We start from the raw sequence: 21,117 nt of genomic DNA, 5'->3' as shown, positions 1-21,117 counted from the left end.
AATGTACGATTATACAAAAACTGGTAGAAGTTGAAAATGTGATAAGGAGGTTCCACGTGGGTGTTAGGAAGTTGAACATGCTAGACTCGTTAAACAGTCGTTTGTATGAATTTTACAATTTAACAGCTAAAAATCCTGATTATCCGGGAGATTTTGGCATGGGGTCGGGAGAACGGGAGATTGGATCGCAATCCAGTATTCTCCCGCAGGATCCGGGAGACTTGGAAGCTCTGTTGTATGCATTTTTTTCAGTCATCAGAATTTAAAATTGGCATTATTTTTAGCTGTCAGAATTTGAACTTGGCATCTAGCGCCCTCTTATGGTAATGTTTTTATCATTATTTCAAAATAGCCTTTTGGAAACCTGCTTTATTATATTGTAAAGATACTCAAATAAGTGATATCCTAAAGTTGTTAGCCCATTCCAATCTTGAGAAGAGGTTTTATATAAACAAGGCAAAAACACAGAGATTTTTTTATGACTTCTTAACAATTTTTCACCACCCATTGTTTTTTTAATGTTGCATTACTCAGAAATTTTATATGGACTCACAAATACATCAATTAATATATTTTGATTTATGAGTTAATGAAATTAAAAAAAAAAAATTTTACATGAATGATTTTTTTTTCAGCTTTTCTCTTATTTTTCTTATTTGTGTCGCATATTAATGACATTTGAGCTTACCTGTGGTGTGATCTTGGCGGGCACACTGGCAAACTCAGGAGAACTAGCAAATGTGATGAGATTCTCAACTGCTTCCACAAGAGGTCGCGTCGTTTCACCACAGTTACGACGATTTGCTTCAGAGAAGTTACCATCCAGTTCCTGAAAGTAAAATGGGAAAATATTGACAGTGCTTCAGATTGATTTCAGAAATATTATTGGCATTCATCCATATCGTCATATCAGTAAATTTTGATCAAAAAATTGATTTTGAGATTTTTGCAGAAAATGAAAGTACAAGTCTTACTCTCAATACATAAGTAAATTTCTGGGTATCAATTTATTTCAGTTTCTGAGATATGTGGGGATTTTCAAGGTGATGCCATACAAATTCTTTATAGAATGCACCAATCACAGTGAAAACGTTTACTGGAGCAAAGCAAACAACAGCTGCGCACACTTACTATGCAAATGCATGGTCAGCCAAACCGTCATATCTGCAATGAATTGACTTTGCACATGAAAGAGTGATACAACGTTTTGCTTGATTGCGGCGCATTAAAATCGCAGTCAGGGTTGTTGTATTCCCTTTGGCATTTTTCTACAAGGAAAATCGAAACCGCTCAAACCAAAATTACAAGCAAGTAGTACTATTGCAATACCTTCTCTAATTCTTGTTTCTGTGTAAAAATAAAGATATCAATAAAGATAGTATGTGTCTTGGTCTTTCTTACCATCTATTTTTCAAGCAATAAAAATCCTGCATGGCTTGGGACAAAAAGTGCATATTATACTAGTAGTCAACTTTGAAGTCGATTTCTCTGAAATGGGTTTCGCACTGTTAGGAAAGTTTTTAAAGATAAGGGCATTATGTTGTGATTGCCTTGAATAGCAAATGTGAATTAAAAAATTGACACATATTTTTTTTTAATCATCTTGTAAAAAAAAAACTCATAGTGGAAATAGGCCTCTTGGAAAATTCTATTATCAAAGATAATAGTAGCTAATTACATTAGTATGACTACTTACTTATTGATCTTAGTCAATATACTTGCAGTTCAAAAGCTTCTATCCAAATATACAAATGTGTGTCAAAAGTGCATATGCATGATGATTTTAAAAGAATATATTTTGATAGGATATAAATATTCAATCCTCTAGTTTAGAGAGTAAATTCTCATATACAGTTATTTTCTATTTATTTCCCATATCACATTACTTCTTAGAGAAAAAAATGGGAAGGCAGTGATACTGAAGCGGTGTAATAAGCCCAAGCAAAATGGACATAGTAATTGAGAGAGAAAGAAAAAAAAATAAATAAAAAAAAACTGTTACCCTGATGCTCTTGACCAAGTTGGCGGTACTGTTAGCCACATCTTTTGCTGACTGGACAAAGTGTTTCTTAGCTACTGGGTTGCTGGTCTTTGTAGAAGCACCTTTACATATATTGCACAGGGCTGAAGTGTGTTTGGCAACCTCTGTTGCAGCTGCCAAAACCTGAAATGATTCCAACAACAATCAGTCACCTTATTTATGTAAATTGATTTAAATTGTATCATAAATTTTTTTTTTAAATCTTTTGAATGGATTCTTTGGTTAACCTTTTCCCTTCTTTAATAATATAAAGTTCTTATATCAAATATGTTATTAAACAGGCATAATGATGTCTGCTCTCTGCTATCACTAGTATGGCTTCTTTTTAATGAAAATACTTGGAAGATGCTAATAAAAATCTGTATCATTCTTGTTCCTGACAAAGAAACCCTTGAAACCCTTTGATTCTCATGATTTAAAACAGCATGCAGAATTTGAAACTAATTTAAAAAATCTAGATTATTCTTGTTCCTGACAAAGAAACCCTTGAGGGCCAAGTTGTTATTGTCAGATCTTTGATTCTCATGATTTAAAACAGCATGCAGAATTTGAAACTAATTTTAAAAAATCTAGATTATTCTTGTTCCTGACAAAGAAACCCTTGAGGGCCAAGTTGTTATTGTCAGATCTTTGATTCTCATGATTTAAAACAGCATGCAGAATTTAAAACTAATGAAAAAAATCTAGATTATTCTTGTTCCTGACAAAGAAACCCTTGAAGGTCATGTTGTTATTGTCAGAGCTTTGATTCTCATGATTCCAGAAAGCAAATTTTGTGAATTGAAAAAATGCAAGGACATAGTAGCAGCCCGAATCAAATCACATTTCACTGGATGTAACTGGACTAAACAGAATACATACAAGAGAACTTATATAACATCAGAAAAAATAATACGCAATACATCCCCAGGAAACCTCTCATTACAGACCAACCATCAAGCTTCTCCAAAATCTAATCTGGATCAGGTGAACTTCCAGAAAGTTAACCAACAGAGACAAACATTCAAACTGTACTATAAGACATTAAATAAGGCATTCGTCAGTAGGTATTCTGGAGGCAAAAATATTTTTTGTTGTCCATTGTAACTATTTGTAGCAATACGGAATAACATCTGGCATGAGGCAAAATGTGCAAAAAGAACTGGTATGCATTCGTCTATTTCCTTGACTGTATCAATGGTTTACATTACATATGTAGACAGCCTGCATCTAAATAAGAGGGCTTAAACCTAAACAGACTTTACGTGTCAGAGGGGGGGGGGGGGGGGTTGAACATTAGCACAAATTGAAATTCACTTGTCATGATAAGTTTAAGAAAGCTGAGATTTTGTCTTAAAGAGAAACTCACCTGTTGTTGGTTGCTATCTGGATTGAGAAGGCTCTGACAAGCAGATTCAATAGCTTGGAAGGCACGAACTAACTGAGACTGGTCAACAAGACCTGGTCTACCTGCTACACTCGATGGATCAGAGATACCAACCAAATATGCAGACTGAAAGCAAAAATAGATTTCATATATATATATATATATATATATATATATATATATATATATATATACATCAGACAAGAAAAAAAAACAGTATTACCGGAAGGCGAAATACTTACATGCAAGTTAATGCCCCACATCCAATTTGACATGGATTTCCTATTCATATCAACAACAAAACAATCAATTAGTGTAACCACACTCTATTATATCAAACTAGCATGTTCATAATCCATTACAAAGATAAATCACTGTGACAGAAACAGTCACTTTTACTCCAAGATATGTAACTTCCTAGAGTAACAGGTTGATAATTTTAATATAAACTACTCTGGTCACTGTTCATAAAAGTTGTAAGCACTGACTTAATGTCACCTCTAACAGTTTTAGTGAAATCTGGTCTCTGATTTTTACTATGCCGACTGTCTGATATTGACAACGTGTCAGAGTTACACATCTTCATGAAATGGTTGCCAGGGGGACTCATGAAGCATATTGTCAGTGAACTGTACTGACAAATTTGATCTACACCAATCAGGATCACAGTAGCTTCTAAGAATAGTTGAGTGAAAATCTGTGACTACTGCTTCATAACATGGATTTTACATGTTTACCTGAGCAGCAGCTTCGGTGAGTCCACAAACAGCCTGACCTGCTGAATCTACCATCTGACCAAACTTCTCTAGCTCACCATCCTTGGCAGTCTTAGCAATACCATTCACGCTTTCACCAAGGTCCTAACAAATAAAACAGCAAAATGTTTTTTTTTAATAGCATGCTCAACAAATGAACATATTAATACTGGTACAGGAAATTGAAAATGTATGACACTTCATATAAATCCACTAAATTATTTTGCAAGAATCCATAGCACTGCATAGCTCAAGAAAAGAAAGTCATATGAAAGTAATCACCTACAAAGTTAATGTATAAAATGTCCATTATTGAAAGATTTCCTTAATTGACAGGCACTTTTCTACAAAATAAGAACAATCAATATTCTCTCATTTAAAACAAGTTAAAAAAAAAAACTTATATAACAGGAAATTCTTTCAGAATATTTCTACGAGCAATACTAATTAATCAATTCAAAGTGAAGACTTTATTTGTGAGTCTAATTTCAATATTGAACATTTTTACTGTGAGCATTTTACTAGTTTATCTACATTCTACTAGGTTACATAGAAGTCAAAAGTTTACCTTTGATTTGAGCATGATGGAATCAAGACATTCAAAGTAAGTCCAGTCATTGATTGGTTCATTGATGTTATCAAGGATAGACTTGATTGTTTGAATATTACGTAATGCATTATCACATTCCTTCTGTCCAGGGGCACTCTGCATGAATGTATTCAATAACTGATTCACACTGTCTGTTACTTGCCTGGGAAAACAAACAAAAAATAATCCCACCACTTGACAAATATGATTATGAACATGTATTCAACCTGAAAACCCAAAACTTGCAAACATAACATCAACTTTAAATTCTATTGTTGAGTATTCAATCCATATGCCAAATGAAGTGAGAACAATATTATGATCAAGAAGTAGTAATCAGAATATTGTAACTTATTATGTTTAAATCTCAAACTATTTTTGAAAGAAATACAATTACTATTGTTTTAGGGATAAATTTCTAAATCTGATCCTTTCTAAAATTAGATTTAAACCTTGTCATTTTTCTATAGACATTATTTCAAGCAAAACATACATCTACAGGAACAGACACACAAGAAAAAAAAATGTTTCTTTTTAAATTTATGTTAAAATTCTGTTGAATGGGAGTTCATTGTGTAATCTAAAGGGGATAAGTATCTTGAGATCTGCTTTGGGGTACTAGTTTGGAACCTTTTTGGAGAAACTATAATGACCAACCCAGAATGGCATGATAACTGGGCAACAGATATCTCACCTGATACCCACATACACTTGGGTATAGAGGAGGAAAGATCGTAATCCTTACCTAGCAGCAGAAGCCAACAGGTTCTTAGCATTGGGGGCATTAGGATCCACTGACATAGACTTGACAGCTAAGAGAAGTTTACTTGATGATACTGAGATGTTCTTCAGACTACCCACCATGTTGTTCTGTGCATCAGTCTGATCAAATACAAGAATTGAAGTATCCGCCTTATTTTTATGCACATAGTCTTTACCCATGTGACCATTATATGATTTCAATGATATGTTACATAGAGACTAGCCTGACCCATCCCAGGCATAGGCCTCACTGTGTGTGAAATTTACGGATATACAACTTATACATCTATCTATTCCAATACTTGAATTTCAATTCATTAATACATAATTACATCCATCTACGAACAACTTACTGAAATTAATGACTAAAGATGATAACAAATATTGATAAAAGATTGATTTGGTCATTTATAAAAAAAAATAATTCATGCACTATATTTTAAATCACTTCACATTGCGTCTTCGACACCGAGGATATTGCAAATGTAGTACATCTTAAATATTAATCTGCTAAAACAATAGCAAGCAATGTATATCTAGCTTTCTGTGAAATGTTGCCCTAACATAACTTTTGCACTTTCACTCTTTTGTTATTATTGTATCTACCAGGGAAACCTTGATTGTAATTGGCTGCTTAGCCCTGTTTACCATGGAGGTTGTCATGACTGTGACATTACCATAATTGTAATTGAAATGGCCCACAGGTGTTTCTAGACTTACCGGTGCTGTCCTGGCCATACCCATGCCAGAGTCCATCAATTCCTGGAATTCCCTGCTGAACTCATTAGCTGCTACAGCCAGTTCTTCAGGTGTACCTCTGGCAGCCACCACTAGTTCTCCACTAGCTACATTGAGTCCTTGAGCTGCACTGTTCAATGCATTCTGATGCTCCTGATAATTCCTCTGGGTTCCTTCTGGAAGCTGCAGGGGGGCGATTTGGTGACAGGCCGATGCAGAGGGGTGCAATGAGGAGGAAGGGTGGTGGTAGGTGGTGGAAAGGGCAATATGATGGTAGGGTGATAGGGCGATTGGTAGAATTCATTGGAAATAAAAAGAAATAACAGAGTTAGTATCAAAAAAACTTTACGACATACACATAATAAACAAGATATATGTTTATTTGCAGCCCCCCCCCCCACAAAATTAGATGATTGAATCAATGCATACTCTGCTGCATGATTGAATAATACAAATGACATTAATATTGCAAACAATTATCCTCCCCCCTTAAACCTACCTACTTTCTAAAGATGACAAAAGAAGCCTTAAAAATAACCGGTCAAATTTTTTCCTTGCATGAAATTGATTTGAATAATAGATTTGTTAAGTAGCTCTTGAAATATATACATTACTTTCAAACTGAAGAAAAACCATGCACATTGTAATCTTGATAACACATATAATTAAAAAATAATAATATCCAAAATCATAGGAAAATGTGTAAAATCCATCCAGCTCTATCAAAGAAAGCAGTAAAATGATACATCAAAACAGCTTTATATCAATATATGTTGTTTGATTATTTATGTATATTTTCATCAAATGGAAATGCTCACTGTATACTCAGAAAGGATAGGGCATGTTTTAATATAATGCTGACAGGCAAATATAAGGCATGTGTGCATACTTAAAAGTTTAGATATGAAGGAAAATATAGTCACAATACATAAAAATCCACATTACAGAGATAAATTATAGAAGACGGACAAAAAATACACCACCATATTTAGCACAAATACAATACTTTTAGGACAGACTTTGTAACATGATACTGCAAGTACCCAAATGGTCTAGTATTTGTTTCTTAATCTTTCTGCCTTTCTTTTTTGGCATGTAAGGTTTTACATTTTGCATTAAAAAAAATAATCTTGCATAATTTACCTATATGATCTAAAGGTTTCTTTCAATATTGCAAAACTTTAAAATAAAAATGTTAAGAAAACAACAAGTTACACTGTATATTTCTATAAAGTCATCTAAATAATAAGATACTTTATGGCCTCATCATATTCAGAAAATATTTAGAAAATAAAGCAATGAAGGACTTTCATTTGCCTACAAATATGTAGAAATGGGATCGGGGAAAAAAATTGATCAGCTACTATTACAACTTTTTTGGGGGTTTTTAGAAGACATACACTTGAAAACAAAGCCATCAAATCCTCTTGGGTCATACTAGACGTAGGCGATACGAGATCCATAGACAAGCTGTGACGATTATATGGCTTGCTCAACTACACCACATACGTTGAACCCATGATATTGAGTGAGATGTGATAGGAGACATCAACAGATGAAGGAAAGATTGGAAATAGCAACAAGAGAGAGAGGCAAGAATAGACAGAGGCAGAGAAAGATGGAGTAGAGAAGAGAAACAAGAGGTAAACAATAGGAATATTACCAGAGGAGGAAAGAGATTTGCAAAGAAAAGATATAGAGAGGAAGTAGATGGGATCAAAGGTTGAGGAATATGTTACACCAGGATGACCAGTAGGAATGGATGATGACACCATGGCACAACAAACATGCAAAGGTATAGAAAGAATAAAAAAACATGGTTAATTATGAAAAGAAATACCAGTCACATTGCCAAACCTATCTAAAACCATCATTAACTGATTTTTTTTATCATGTTCACTTCTGCAGCTCCCTTTTTGGTTTACCTGCAGGATCACTAATCCAATTTATTTTCTTTTCCAATTCCTCATAAATTTTCAGTCAATTCCAAAAGCAAAAATATTTCAAGAATTTACAGCAAACTTAGAATGACCAAAAGGACAATATTTTCAGGAGCAATGAACTAAATACAAAGCTATTCCTAAAACAAATATTTTCCATTCCAGTTTTCAATTATTAGTTTCCACCGTAACATATGTAAAAGCAATATGAGTTACTTTTAAGTTGTTGGTAACATATAACCCATCGTTACAGTCTTATTGTTATGTGAATGGATAATTTTGTCTAGTCTCCTGATCTGATACCAGTCTAGTTTATGTGACAATTGCTTAAATAAGGATTATTGGAAAGTATGCAAAAACACACCAACGGGAACATTATTGGGAAATGATAACATACTTGAAAATTCAAATCTACATGTATTTGATGTAATTTTTTAAGCCTCTAGTGAAAAACAACACCAGAAAGTCCATGTTCTTTTTTTCTAGATATTACAATTTTCTTTTCTAAAAATGTTGATTAATTAATTTTCTTCTTTCAAACTAACTTGAGTGTTGCTCTTAAGAGTTTGATCTACATGTTTGTTCAACTTTTCTTAAGAATTAATCAGAGGAATTCTATTTAAAAAATTTCAAAGGAGATTCCATAGATTTCTTTTGTACAACTAACTAAATAGTTGCATATTGAATATAATAGAGAAGAGATTTCCAGAAGAGAGATTATTGCCAAAAAAATACACCACAAGAAAACATAAAGGACAGTTATAGCAAGATACAATATTGGGGTACAACATGTAAAGAAGAATAACAATGTGCAAATATAGTATTTGTGACTTTTGATATAGTGCTATATAAAAACCCACAAATTTGTTTGGTATTCAAATTGCCTACATACCATGGCATATTTCTCCTGCGCTTTTTTCATCATCTAATTAGTATGCATGTCAAGAAGCAGGTATTATGAGTACAATAAAAAATAACAAACAAAATATGATGAGGGCAAGAAAAGTAAGATATGCTTACATGGTTTCCAACATAATTTTCACAATAAAGTACTGATTAAGAGAAATATGAAATGAATGATGAATAAGATTTAAAGATGAAAGAGCCTAGTAGATTTTAAAAAGCTAATAGGAATATTCTAGTGGTAGACAGACAGCCAGAAAGCTTTTTCTTCATGACTTTATCAAAATTCAGTATATTTTGTAATGTAATTACCGTTAAAGGCTCATCCTCCTTTCAGTAAGAACAATATATTCAACAAATTTAAGTATTAAGATATCAGAAAATACTCAGTGTTTGTGGAATGTAAATCAATCATAAATATTTGTAAGAAAGTACAAAAACATGATAGAAAAATTGTAAACATCACTTTCACTGTCAGAAAGCATGCCACCAATGAATATTACAATGACTTAAGCCTTCTAATTAAATAATAACAGCATTCAATGAACATTTGAGATTAATAATTTATATTACACATCAAAAATATAAAGTCAATTCTGTGTTTTGTTAAAAAGACAATATGAAAAGAATTTAATTCATATAACAAAATAAGAATAAATCAATTACAATATCAATTGTAAGAAAATTTTCAACTAAAAATCTTCCCAGCTTGGTATTCTAAACAATGATCTTTAAAGAAATAATTCAAACTTGGAATTATTTGCATCACTGTTGGTATTTCTGTCCTGAAATATTCAAACTATGTTTGTCATGGCATAGGACACACACCCTTAATAAAACGGATGACATGACATAAGTCACATTTGCTCCTGCGACATTTGCTACGGTCTTAATATCTCAGAGGGCATAGGGTTAGAGTTAGCAATGTAATAGAGATTTTGGTTCAGACCAATGTAAAGGTAAGGATTAAGGTTTATTTAGTTTTGGAGGTAAGGTTTTAGGTTTGGCTTAACATACAGAATTACCATCGGAGCAATTTTCGCTGGAGCAAATACCATGAAACCCTAAAATGACATTAGTATTATCATCAAATTAGAATCAAGATGCAGAGAGAAGACATGGCATGCCATGAACATACAATGCACCAATTCATTCCACTGATGGTGTGAGGACACACACAATGCATTGATTCATTCCATTGATGATGTGAGGATATCACACACAATGCACTAATTAATTCCATTGATGGTGTGAGGACATCATGCTTGTCCCACCTACCTTGCCAGACATGAGTCCTTTACTAGACTCTACTACTGCCCTGATGGCCTTATCCACATCACGCTGTCCTGGTAAGCAGTTCACGCAATTATTGAGGGCATGAGACACTGCCTTTGCAACCTGTAATGATAAAATAAAGTCAAGACATGGTATACATCTGAACAGGGCACATCATTTTAAAGACCATAAACAAATTGCAAAACTTGGAAACCTCATTGAGCTTAGTGAAATCCAACAGTAAACTAAAATACTGATCATGTGAACAGAATACAATGAGCATTGGACCTCTTGACCTCAAATCGATTTTGAGGAGTATCATGAGATTGGTTCTTTCATAATAATATATATAATAACCTGGGACCTTAAACAGCAATCCCTATTTTATAAAGCTCCAAAAGACCCACTCATTAGTTGAGATATTGCTTGCTCAAGGGTTGGTAGAGAGATGAAAGGACTAATTGAAAACAGGTATGCCTCCTGCAGACTTGATTCAAATTCAAATTCACTTTATTCATTAAAAAGGTACAAACATTCATTAAAAAGGTACAACAACACACACAATGGAAGATACTTTGTGAAGATATTTTGGCATGACATCTATTCAGATTTATACATGTGTATTGAAAAAACAAAGAATTTCTACAAAATTTGATTGAATTCAAAGGCCTTTATTGTGTTAATACTAAATATATCGTTGACATACCGTACCAAATAAATATTCCACATTGACTTTATAAGACATTAATAGCAGATGCATTTTAAAAGCTTACAAAGTTAAGAAAATATTTTAGGCCAAGTAATTGTGAAATAAACCATACTTTGATATCCCATAGTTAGGATATCAATGCAAATATAGTGTATATAAAGGGACACTTGTTTATGTAAGTGTGAATACAAAGAAACTAATGGAAATCACTTTCAAATTGAATTGTATGATCTTGAATGATTAATCATTTCATCTTATAAATCCATGCAGCCAAATTTTCCTAGGATGGAGGCTTAGTTAAAATAGAGTTAAATCCATTTGTTAACAAATTTGAGTTAAACCAACAACTTTTTCTCCATGAAAATGTCAAAGAACCATATTGAAGCTCCTCTTGACCAAAATATTATAAAACAAGTTATGACGCACGTTATTTAAAGGTTTTTCAACATAACAGTAAATGTTGAATTAAGAGTTCCCCATGAGGACTTTTGAGTCATCATTCATTGATAAGGACATCTAAGTATCTTGAAGAGGAGTAGACTCACCTGTGCTAATCTCTGTTGATTTCCTGGATCATCAAGGTTCTGCAGGGCCTTCTTAGCTTCGTCTAGGAGATTAGCAGACTTATCCATGACATCCTTGGCATGGTCAATGATACCCTCCTGGACCTCTGGATCATCAGTACTTGCAACCACACCCCTAACAGCCCCCTTTAAGTTCTTGAGAGCGTTGGCTGTGTCTCTGGCTGCCATACCAGTGTAGTTCTCATTACCTTGGGCAGCGGCTGTCAGGAGCTGGGCCATTGATGCACCAACACCCTTGGATGTTGCGCTGAGTTGAGTGGCACAGTATTCAGGCTGAGAGGGGTGCAGTTATTAGGAGGGAAGGGAAAGGCAGCAAAGGATGTCATTCAAAAGGGAAGTGGAAAGATTGAAAGAGCATTGTATGAGTTGGGTTAGTTGAAATGGTAGGTTTAATGGAAAGGTGCCAACTACATTATAGCGTAATGTTGCAAAGAGACTTCTACAGCATAAATTTGGAATTCATCTAAAAACCACATTCATTTCATACTTATACAATTCTTCTTCATTTATTCCTTAGATTAACCATGAAATATTCCTAGTCCAAATATAAAAAACATATCAACAAATATATTAACAAAATGAAAGACTCATAAAGCTGATAACAATAACACATTGACTTCATTTGGTAAAACAGAAAATATAAATAAATAAACATGTATTACACTGGAAGCTGTGATTCAAAAAATTAATTTAAAGTCTTAGACAAAAATATCAATTCCAAAATAAATAAATCTTTAAACACATAATGAGTTGTATTCTTGGCATTTTAAAATAGAAGAAAGTTAGATTTCACTTTAAAAAAACTGGATGTTGTCCAATCAATGAGTCAATACATGTATTTCATCTAATTACTTGATATGTCTAGAAGGTAAACCTAATCAAGAGCATTGAGTTTTTACTGTCACTTGATAGCAAAGATAAAATAGGTTTTATAAAAGAGAAAGTTAAAAAAAAGATGAGAAGAGATGAAAGGAAAAGCTGGAAATATGAATGAGAGCAAGGGAAAGATGGGAGACCGCGTTTCTAAAGCAAAGGGTACGCCAAGAAGTTTATCGACCTTGAAATGCAGTAGATGTTTACACACCTTAGTGTTTATCTTAAAGGGTTAGCTGAATTTTTTATTTCATAGAAGATTAAAAGAACATAAGATCATAATGCACATTAACCTTTGAATTGCTTTGTAAAGCCACCTTGATTTCATTTTTAGAAAACTTTAAAAAAATCTTATACATGTAGTTTTATTCATTCATTTAAAATGCTCCAAGTCACAATAATAATGAATATAGTGATGGTGATAATCTGGTTATTTATAAGGTGCTTCACTGTAGGTATCTAAGTGCTTAAAGATAACTCTACACCTCGAATTCAAAGCTTTGTAGTGGAATATTACTGAGCATTGAACAGCTATTGTATGAAAACTTGCTAGAGTTGTCTTTCTTCAAAGATGGCTGTTCTACGAACAAACTACTATTCAATCATTCAGAGAGCTACCATTTTCGATGCAGTGACAAATTAATCATTAACCCTCTCTTACTGAGGTCAACTGACATTTATTTATTTTTTAAAGGGGAATGAAACCTTTGGAACAACTAGGCTTGTGTCCAAACAGAAAAATCAAAGAATAAGAACAAAGAAAGTTTGAGAAAAAATCGGACAAATAATGAGAAAGTTATGAGCATTTGAATATTGCAATCATTAATGCTATGGAGATCCTAAATTGGCAATGCGACAAGGATGTGTGATGTCACATGTGAACAACTTTCCCTTTGATGTACTATAAAATACCCTCAAAATGTCTCTTTTTGCTTTTTCTTATGGTGATACAAACTCTTTATCCATGATGTATTCTTTAAAAATTTGTATTACATGCCCTCCTACAGGAAGATCACATGATCTACTGATAGATGTGATAAAAGAGGCAGTTTAAGTGAAATATATACTAAAGTAATGGGGAGAGTTGTTCACAGGTGACATCACACATCTTTGTCACATTGCCAATTTGAGGATCTCCATAGCATTAGTGATTGCAATATTCAAATGCTCATAACTTTTTCATTATTTGTCAGATTTTTTTCAAACTTTTGTTGATCTGTTTCTTTGATTTTTCTGTTTTCACACAAGCTATCTTGTTCCAAAGGTTTCATTCTCCTTTAGGGAGGAGTAACATATCTAGATAAATCCATCCTTGTTTGCTCCAATCATGTATCTATTTTTAAGTGCAATAGTTGCTTTCATGATGTCAAGATAACCATGATGCACATACAATTCAATCATGCTTATTGTTTTAATGCTTACCGTTTCACCTGGTAGACGATGTAAGTTACCATCCCTGGCATTCTTCTTCACTTGATCTAGTTCATCTTCTAAACCATGGATCATCTCTATAGCATTATCAATCTCCATAGCACCACATGCTTCTTGGGCCTGAGGGTCAAAGGTCAAATCAACAGCATTCAGCTTTACAATGTGAAGCCATTTCTACATTCAATAAAGTCTATCCCATAATGGATAGTATGTTCTTATTGCAGTGAGATAAGGCAGCCAAACATGTAGTTCAAGCTGTATTCCTATGATAATTCTGCATCCTTATAACATAAATCAATGAAATAATGACAGACTTCTACTATCATTCTATGCAAACTTTAATGAATTAGAACAATAATATTTTTAGGATAAAATCGAGTTCAAATATTAAATTCTCCTCATGGTAAAAGATTAATCCAGACAAATGTCAACATTAATACAGAGTCTGTCCAATTTTAAACCCTTACATTATAACATAGAATTGTCTCAACTGTTTTTACAGTCAAAGCATATGCCATTTTTGAAAATCCCAAACAACTTCAGCATTATTATTGTCAAACCTCAAAATGGGGGTAAAGCCATTTAATGCCTAGAATATTCCCTATGTGATATATAATTCCAGAGTAGTATATTCCTTGCCTGTTAATACCCCTAATACAAAGGAAAGGTATACAGTGACATACTGAATGAGTGTACATGAATCTCTGTCCATGTATGAAATATGATCTCATAATATCCAGGATGTGAGGGTAGTTTCCTCCCAAATAGTTAACAAATTCATCCATCAATATAACCTATTAAGAACCTGAATATCCCCATTTCCATAATCCAATTTCAGCTGTTGACCATAAACCTGCAACAAGAAATTTGACAAAACATCTTAAAATTTATTCAAATGTTTGAAAAAGAAAAGTAAAAAAAAGACAATATTCAATGATAAAAATGACACAAGTCTTACCCTGGAAGCAATACTCTTGAGCTCAGCAAGGGCAGTGTTCAAATTCTTAGAGCAGTTACTTAGTTGCATGGCTGCTGAAGGATTACTGACATTGGGTAAAGCCTGCTTAGATGCAGTCACAAGCTTGTTCCCAGGCTACAAGTAAAGGAAGCAGTATAATAAATGTTAATTGTCTGACAGAACACACTGACAGTACTTCATATTCATATATTCTGCTCTCCACTGTTAATTATGACCTACAGGTCACATATGAGAATTAAATTGTGTCACTCACTGTATTATTGGATAAAGACAGTAGACTAATGTGAGGGGTTATCAACTGATTTCAATATCAAACATCGTACTGAATTTTATGTATCTTATTTTCTTGGACAAACATGGTGACAACTCTCAAACAAAGAAACACAAATCTGTCAGAGGATTTCTTTTTAATGGATTTTTTTGTCACAAGATGTCATTTAAATGTGAAATAAGGGGAGTCGGAATAACTTGTGGTACCATAAAATTATCTATATATTCAACTTACCTATCATATCCAAAATATATAACAATGTTCTTCTTTAATGAATGGTGCAATTTAAAGTATATTACAACCAAGTATAGAGTATTGTTGGTAATTTGCTGGCATTTATGGATCCTCTTAAAATTTGCCTGATCTTTGTTATCAAAAGTGCAAATAAACTATCAGCTGAATGAGTGATTTCCTCCAGAATATCTGAGAGTATTCTTTTACTACAAACATTTACAACAAGGCAAAAGCGATTTTGTGTCTCGCCCACTTATGAAAATAACCAGAAATATTGTGATTTGCGAGGGCACGCAACAGAATTGTATCGAAACTTCATTGTGAAATGACTGGGATGGCCTTGCACGTAAACTTTAATGATGACCTGAAAATGACCTTTGACCATACCATGTGACCTCTGACTGCAGCATAACATGCAGGTCCCCCAAGTCCATCTACCATCCAAATTTGGTTGAAAAGTGACTTATGGTTGCGGAGTTAGATGTCATAAGAGAGTCTTGCATGTAAACTTTAACGTTGACCTGAAAATGACCTTTGACCTTACCATGTGACCTCCGACTACAGCATAACATGCAGGTCCCTCAAGTCCATCTACCATCCAAGTTTGGTTGAAAAGTGACTTACGGTTGCGGAGTTAGGTGTCATAAGAGAGTCTTGCATGTAAACTTTAACGTTGACCTGAAAATGACCTTTGACCTTACCTTGTGACCTCTGACTGCAGAATAACATGCAGGTCCCCCAAGTCCATCTACCATCCAAGTTTGGTTGAAAAGTGACTTACGGTTGCGGAGTAAGGTGTCATAAGAGTCTTGCATGTAAACTTTAACGTTGACCTGAAAATAACCTTTGACCTTACCATGTGACCTCCGACTGCAGCCTAACATGCAGGTCCCCCAAGTCCATCCACCATCCAAGTTTGGTTGAAAAGTGACTTACGGTTGCGGAGTTAGGTGTCATAAGAGAGTCTTGCATGCAAACTTTAACGTTGACCTGAAAATGACCTTTGACCTTATCATGTGTCCTCTGACTGCAGCATAACATGCAGGTCGAAAAATTCAAACATACAAGTTTGAAAAGGGAATTACGGTTGCGGAGTTAGGTGTCATAAGAGAGTCTTGCATGTAAACTTTAACGTTGACCTGAAAATGACCTTTGACCTTACCATGTGACCTCCGACTGCAGCATAACATGCAGGTCCCCCAATTCCATCTACCATCCAAGTTTGGTTGAAAAGTGACTTACGGTTGCAGAGTTAGGTGTCATAAGAGAGTCTTGCATGTAAACTTTAACGTTGACCTGAAAATGACCTTTGACCTTACCATGTGACCTCCACCTGCAGCATAACATGCAGGTCCCCCAAGTCCATCTACCATCCAAGTTTGGTTGAAAAGCGACTTACGGTTGTGGAGTTATGTGTCATTAGGTTTGTGACGGACGGACGACAGACGAAGGACGGACGACATTTGGATCCCAAAGTCTCGCCTTCACCTCTGGTGGGCGAGACAAAAAGGACAATCAAGCTCAAGGAAAGAGGTGAATCATTACTACAGACAAACAAAGTTTTACATGGTCTATCTAAACAGCTGATATCACTGGTATTTTGATAGATTTGTAAAGATTAAATCCATTAGAACTTTCCACTAAAAATGAGAATCTCTTTCATCCATATCCCCTCCCCCAATACTTCTGAATTTCACCAACCTGTACAAAGTTCTGGCAAGCATTGATAAGACTGATCTGAGCCCTGGAGCTACCTGGTAGATTGACAGAATCTCTTACACCATGGATCAATGCTGGAAGATGTTCAGCAACAATCTTCAAGAATAAAGAATAAACTTTCTCAATTGTATATTAACATAATAAAACAAACTGAAATGATACTATAAAAACAAATCGTACAAAATGTAAACTGTTGAGTATGAGTTACGAAAATAAAAGTGTCTAGACAATAATGACTAAATTGTATCTAATGAGTACAATTTACTCCTTCTTTACTGCACCATTTGCAAAATACTCATATGGATATTCATATCATCACAACCATCAATCCACTCATTTCACTCAAACGATAACTGTGATACCAACTCAATCCATCATCATCATTGCAATAACAGCATCTATTAATATATCATCTGATACCACCAGGGGAGCGTTTCATCAACATTTTCGTCCGACAAGTTGTCAAATCTGACATCTTTCCTTGAATCTGATTGGCTAAGAAGCACTGTTACTCTGGTAACTGTCGGATAAAATGGGACTTGTCGGATAAAACTTCCGACAAGACTTCCGACAAGACCTTTCATGAAACGCTCCCCCGGAGAGACTTACCTTGCATTCATCAATGAGTGCCTGTTGGGCAGCAGTGTTGGTGTTTGATGGACCAGCTCCTTGAGCGGCAGAGATAGTCTGAGTGGCCATGGCAGCTGCTTGCTTTGCAGATACCTAAAAATCAATAATCAATGCTGCTTTAACAAAAACAATCTGATTTGCCATATTATACTGAACATCTTCTTTGGAGTTTTCATCAAAACCATATGTATTAGGATAAATTTATTAATAGCTAAGTAGAGCGGTGGACTTGGATTTGATTCCCATTCAGTGTGTGCAGGTCCTTCAGCAAGGCATTTATCCTAATTACGTCTTACTAACACAAATTTAATCTTTCTTAGCACTCAGGCAATTTATTCCTAACCCTCCCATAATTAGGGACAATGAGGGCAACATATTTATGTTTGTCAAATGTATAATTAGTTATCACAGGAACATTAATAGGATAGACAGACAGCCAGACAACCCTGAATATGTGCTTATGGCAAACACCTACATGTAGGTGGGTGGAGGCATAACAATCAATGGCATTAAAATCATTTGAAAACATAATATTGCTGTATAACACAAGTCCTATAATTCTTTATGCATTTCTGAAGGCCAACTGAAAATGTTGAAAGGTTTCTTACCTCAAGCTTGAGAATAAGTTTCTTCTTAAGGGCATTGTTAGCTGCAGCATTAGTAGCAATATGAAGGTCTTTTGTTGCATCCAGCAGCTGTTGCTGTTTCACAGGATCATTTGGACTTTGAGCACATTGCTACAACCAAAATAAAACAATTCAGATTTTTTATATCAATTCCCAAAGAAAGAGTTTTAAAATATGTCATATGCTGCACTGAAAAAACAACAACACACAATTCAAAATCTAAATATACATTGTAGGGACCAAGCGCTTCCTCCTCAGCAATGCCCCTCGTTCGGCACCTGCACTCTTACATTAAGATAGTATTATTAAAAAATAATTTGTAATTGTTTTCCGGGGCTAAGCCAAGCTTTTATTGGCATACCCTGCAACCTTCTTTCTTAATATGTTATGTTAAAGAAAATACAACTTTGTTTATTGCTTTGACTGTAAAATATTTTGTTATGTATTATGTATTTTCTTTGTTAATTTGTATATGACAAAAATGCAGAAACAATAATTAAAAAAAATATAAAAAAGAAAGAAGAATATAAATCTAGCAACAAAAAAGTTCCCTATACATTTTCAAAATTATCATTATCATTAGAAAATGTCATCATAGTTTTCTTAAAGCTTTCCACTCAATTAGGTTTTACACAAAATGGTATATTTGAAATGGTGGGTGAGAGAAGGTGAAAAAGCATAGTGACTGGAGTTTACTGCTAGATGCTGGTGGGAACAAGGGAGAGTTAGACCCCCATCAAATACAAAGGGTAAAAGAGCCTTGTACTTATTCTCTTACACATTTTCTCATATCTCTCATATACTACATTCTTTTCAGTACATGCTTTGGTTAATTTCTTTTTTTTTTTAAGTGAACCAAAAATACAAGATACTCTGACAAAGATTGACATTAAGTTTTTCACATATGTGATTTCTTCTTTTCAAGAAACATTTTTTGCACAAATACATGATAGTCTGAAAAAAAAGGATTCTAAGCTCTTTTCTGTTTATGCATTTTTCAATGGACTATGGCAGCATAAACTATTTTTAAATATAGAATAAACCATTCCCTCCCTCTTCCCCTTCCTAACATCTCTCACAAAGTTTCTCTTTCTAGCTCTACATTTATTACAAATAATTTCTTCTAATTAACCTTTTTTCCTGCTTAACAAAGACAGGCAAAATGAACAAACATATGAAGTACATACCTTAGCAGCTTCAACCATCTTAGCTGTAGCATCAGCGAGTTGTTTAGCAGCTCCTAGAAGTCTCCTTTGAGTGTCTCCTTCTACATCTTCTGCTTCACCCTTGATAGCATTCACCAGCTGAGATGTTGCCTAGAAGGTTTGAAGAGTCAAAGTTATGACTGGTAGATTTTTTTGGCCTACAGATTACTATTTTTCATAGGGGCTCGATTTTATGATCAATATCTCTCTAGGATACTGCATTTTTTTTTATAAATCCAAACTACAGAAGGATTGATAATTTGAAACATTATTCAACAGTGATACAAAAAAATGTATTCCTTCAATACAAAAAATTCATGCCTGACCAACAACCGACAGACTACATGTACATTCATCAGAATAAAAAGGGTTGACTTACCATAGCCAATAGTTTAGCTTGCTTGACCATCTCACCAGCATTACCAACACTGTTGCCAAGTTTGTCTGTTGCTGTGACGATTCGCTCGCATGCCTCATCAAAGAGTGGTACTGCCCTCTGTGTGCCAGTACCTTGTCTGACATGATCCAAGAGGTTATTGAGTGCTTTAGTAACAGCGGTAGCAGCTGCTCCAAGATCCTGCATGAGACCTTCATCATCGGTGGCTTGCTGAAGGAATGAATAGATTCATATTGAGATGAGTCATGTTTAACATGCCTTCCAAAACCATCTAATGCATTTGCCAATCAAATGTTTATTAAAAGCCTAAAAATTCTGACGATCCTTCGTCTTCTTCAGGAGTAAATGACAAGACAAGATATACAAGCCATGCCTAGGCTGTGTTGATAGTGATGGTAATAGTGATGATGATGATGATGATGGTGGTGATGATGATGATGGTGGTGATGATGATGGTGGTGATGGTGATAATTATGATGGTAAAGGTGATGGTGATAGTAATGGTATCAACAATTACAAAAAAAAAATCATTCTATCAATTACAACAAATTAAATGATTACAGGGATTTTTCTTTTAATGCCCTTTTTCTTGAATAATAGATCTTGCTCTTAGAAATGAATGAATGTAGAGATATTTCAAATTTCCCAGTGTCAAAAAGAGGATAAAAATTTGCCAAAAAAGTACTTAAATAAGCACCTGTGAGTATAATATCATTTTCAATAGAGGGAAAATTATAAAAGTTATAAAAATGGAAATAAATTTTTGATATAGTTTGACACTGACATATAGAGGGATATGTTCATTGTAGTCTTTAATAAAGTTCTTGTGAAGAAAAGAGACATGGTTTTAATGACTAAGATGTTGACTCATTCTTACCCTGGATGCATCCACCACATTCTCTACAGTCTTGGCAACCAATTTAGCTGCTTCAACTAACTGCTCCTGACAAGCTGGACTACTAATGGTAGGTGCAATCACCTAAAACAACAAGAAAAAAAGACACAAATTTAATTTCAGTATTGATAATAACAAGGATAGTGAAAAGTGAGATTTCCTATCAAAAACTAAATATTGACAGCTTTATCATGT

General features: G+C 34.2%; 1 protein-coding gene across 6 annotated transcripts in view; it reads right to left on the bottom strand.

Annotated features, from left to right (window-relative positions):
* Positions 1-21,117, bottom strand: part of LOC129256855 (talin-1-like) — a 68,475-nt gene that overhangs the window by 20,983 nt on the left and 26,375 nt on the right. For 2 of the 6 annotated variants that reach the window (XM_054895046.2, XM_064097524.1), the window contains exons 18-35: positions 20,905-21,006; positions 20,010-20,237; positions 19,613-19,741; positions 18,408-18,536; positions 17,779-17,892; positions 17,152-17,265; positions 14,925-15,059; positions 13,958-14,086; positions 11,624-11,935; positions 10,373-10,492; positions 9,407-9,424; positions 6,234-6,434; positions 5,497-5,633; positions 4,731-4,914; positions 4,145-4,267; positions 3,390-3,533; positions 2,003-2,164; positions 689-829 (exon numbers count right to left, since the gene is read on the bottom strand). In XM_054895046.2, coding sequence (XP_054751021.1) covers positions 689-829; positions 2,003-2,164; positions 3,390-3,533; positions 4,145-4,267; positions 4,731-4,914; positions 5,497-5,633; positions 6,234-6,434; positions 9,407-9,424; positions 10,373-10,492; positions 11,624-11,935; positions 13,958-14,086; positions 14,925-15,059; positions 17,152-17,265; positions 17,779-17,892; positions 18,408-18,536; positions 19,613-19,741; positions 20,010-20,237; positions 20,905-21,006 — 2,622 coding nt within the window. Of the gene's footprint in view, positions 1-688; positions 830-2,002; positions 2,165-3,389; positions 3,534-4,144; positions 4,268-4,730; positions 4,915-5,496; positions 5,634-6,233; positions 6,435-9,083; positions 9,117-9,406; positions 9,425-10,372; positions 10,493-11,623; positions 11,936-13,957; positions 14,087-14,924; positions 15,060-17,151; positions 17,266-17,778; positions 17,893-18,407; positions 18,537-19,612; positions 19,742-20,009; positions 20,238-20,904; positions 21,007-21,117 lie in introns of all 6 variants that reach the window. The other 4 variants (XM_064097523.1, XM_054895047.2, XM_054895048.2 and 1 more) reach the window with 2 other exon arrangements.

This window comes from Lytechinus pictus, chromosome 3, assembly GCF_037042905.1.
Source record: "Lytechinus pictus isolate F3 Inbred chromosome 3, Lp3.0, whole genome shotgun sequence".
NCBI classification, from domain to species: Eukaryota; Metazoa; Echinodermata; class Echinoidea; order Temnopleuroida; family Toxopneustidae; genus Lytechinus; species Lytechinus pictus.
This window is presented reverse-complemented; position numbering and strand designations above follow the sequence as displayed.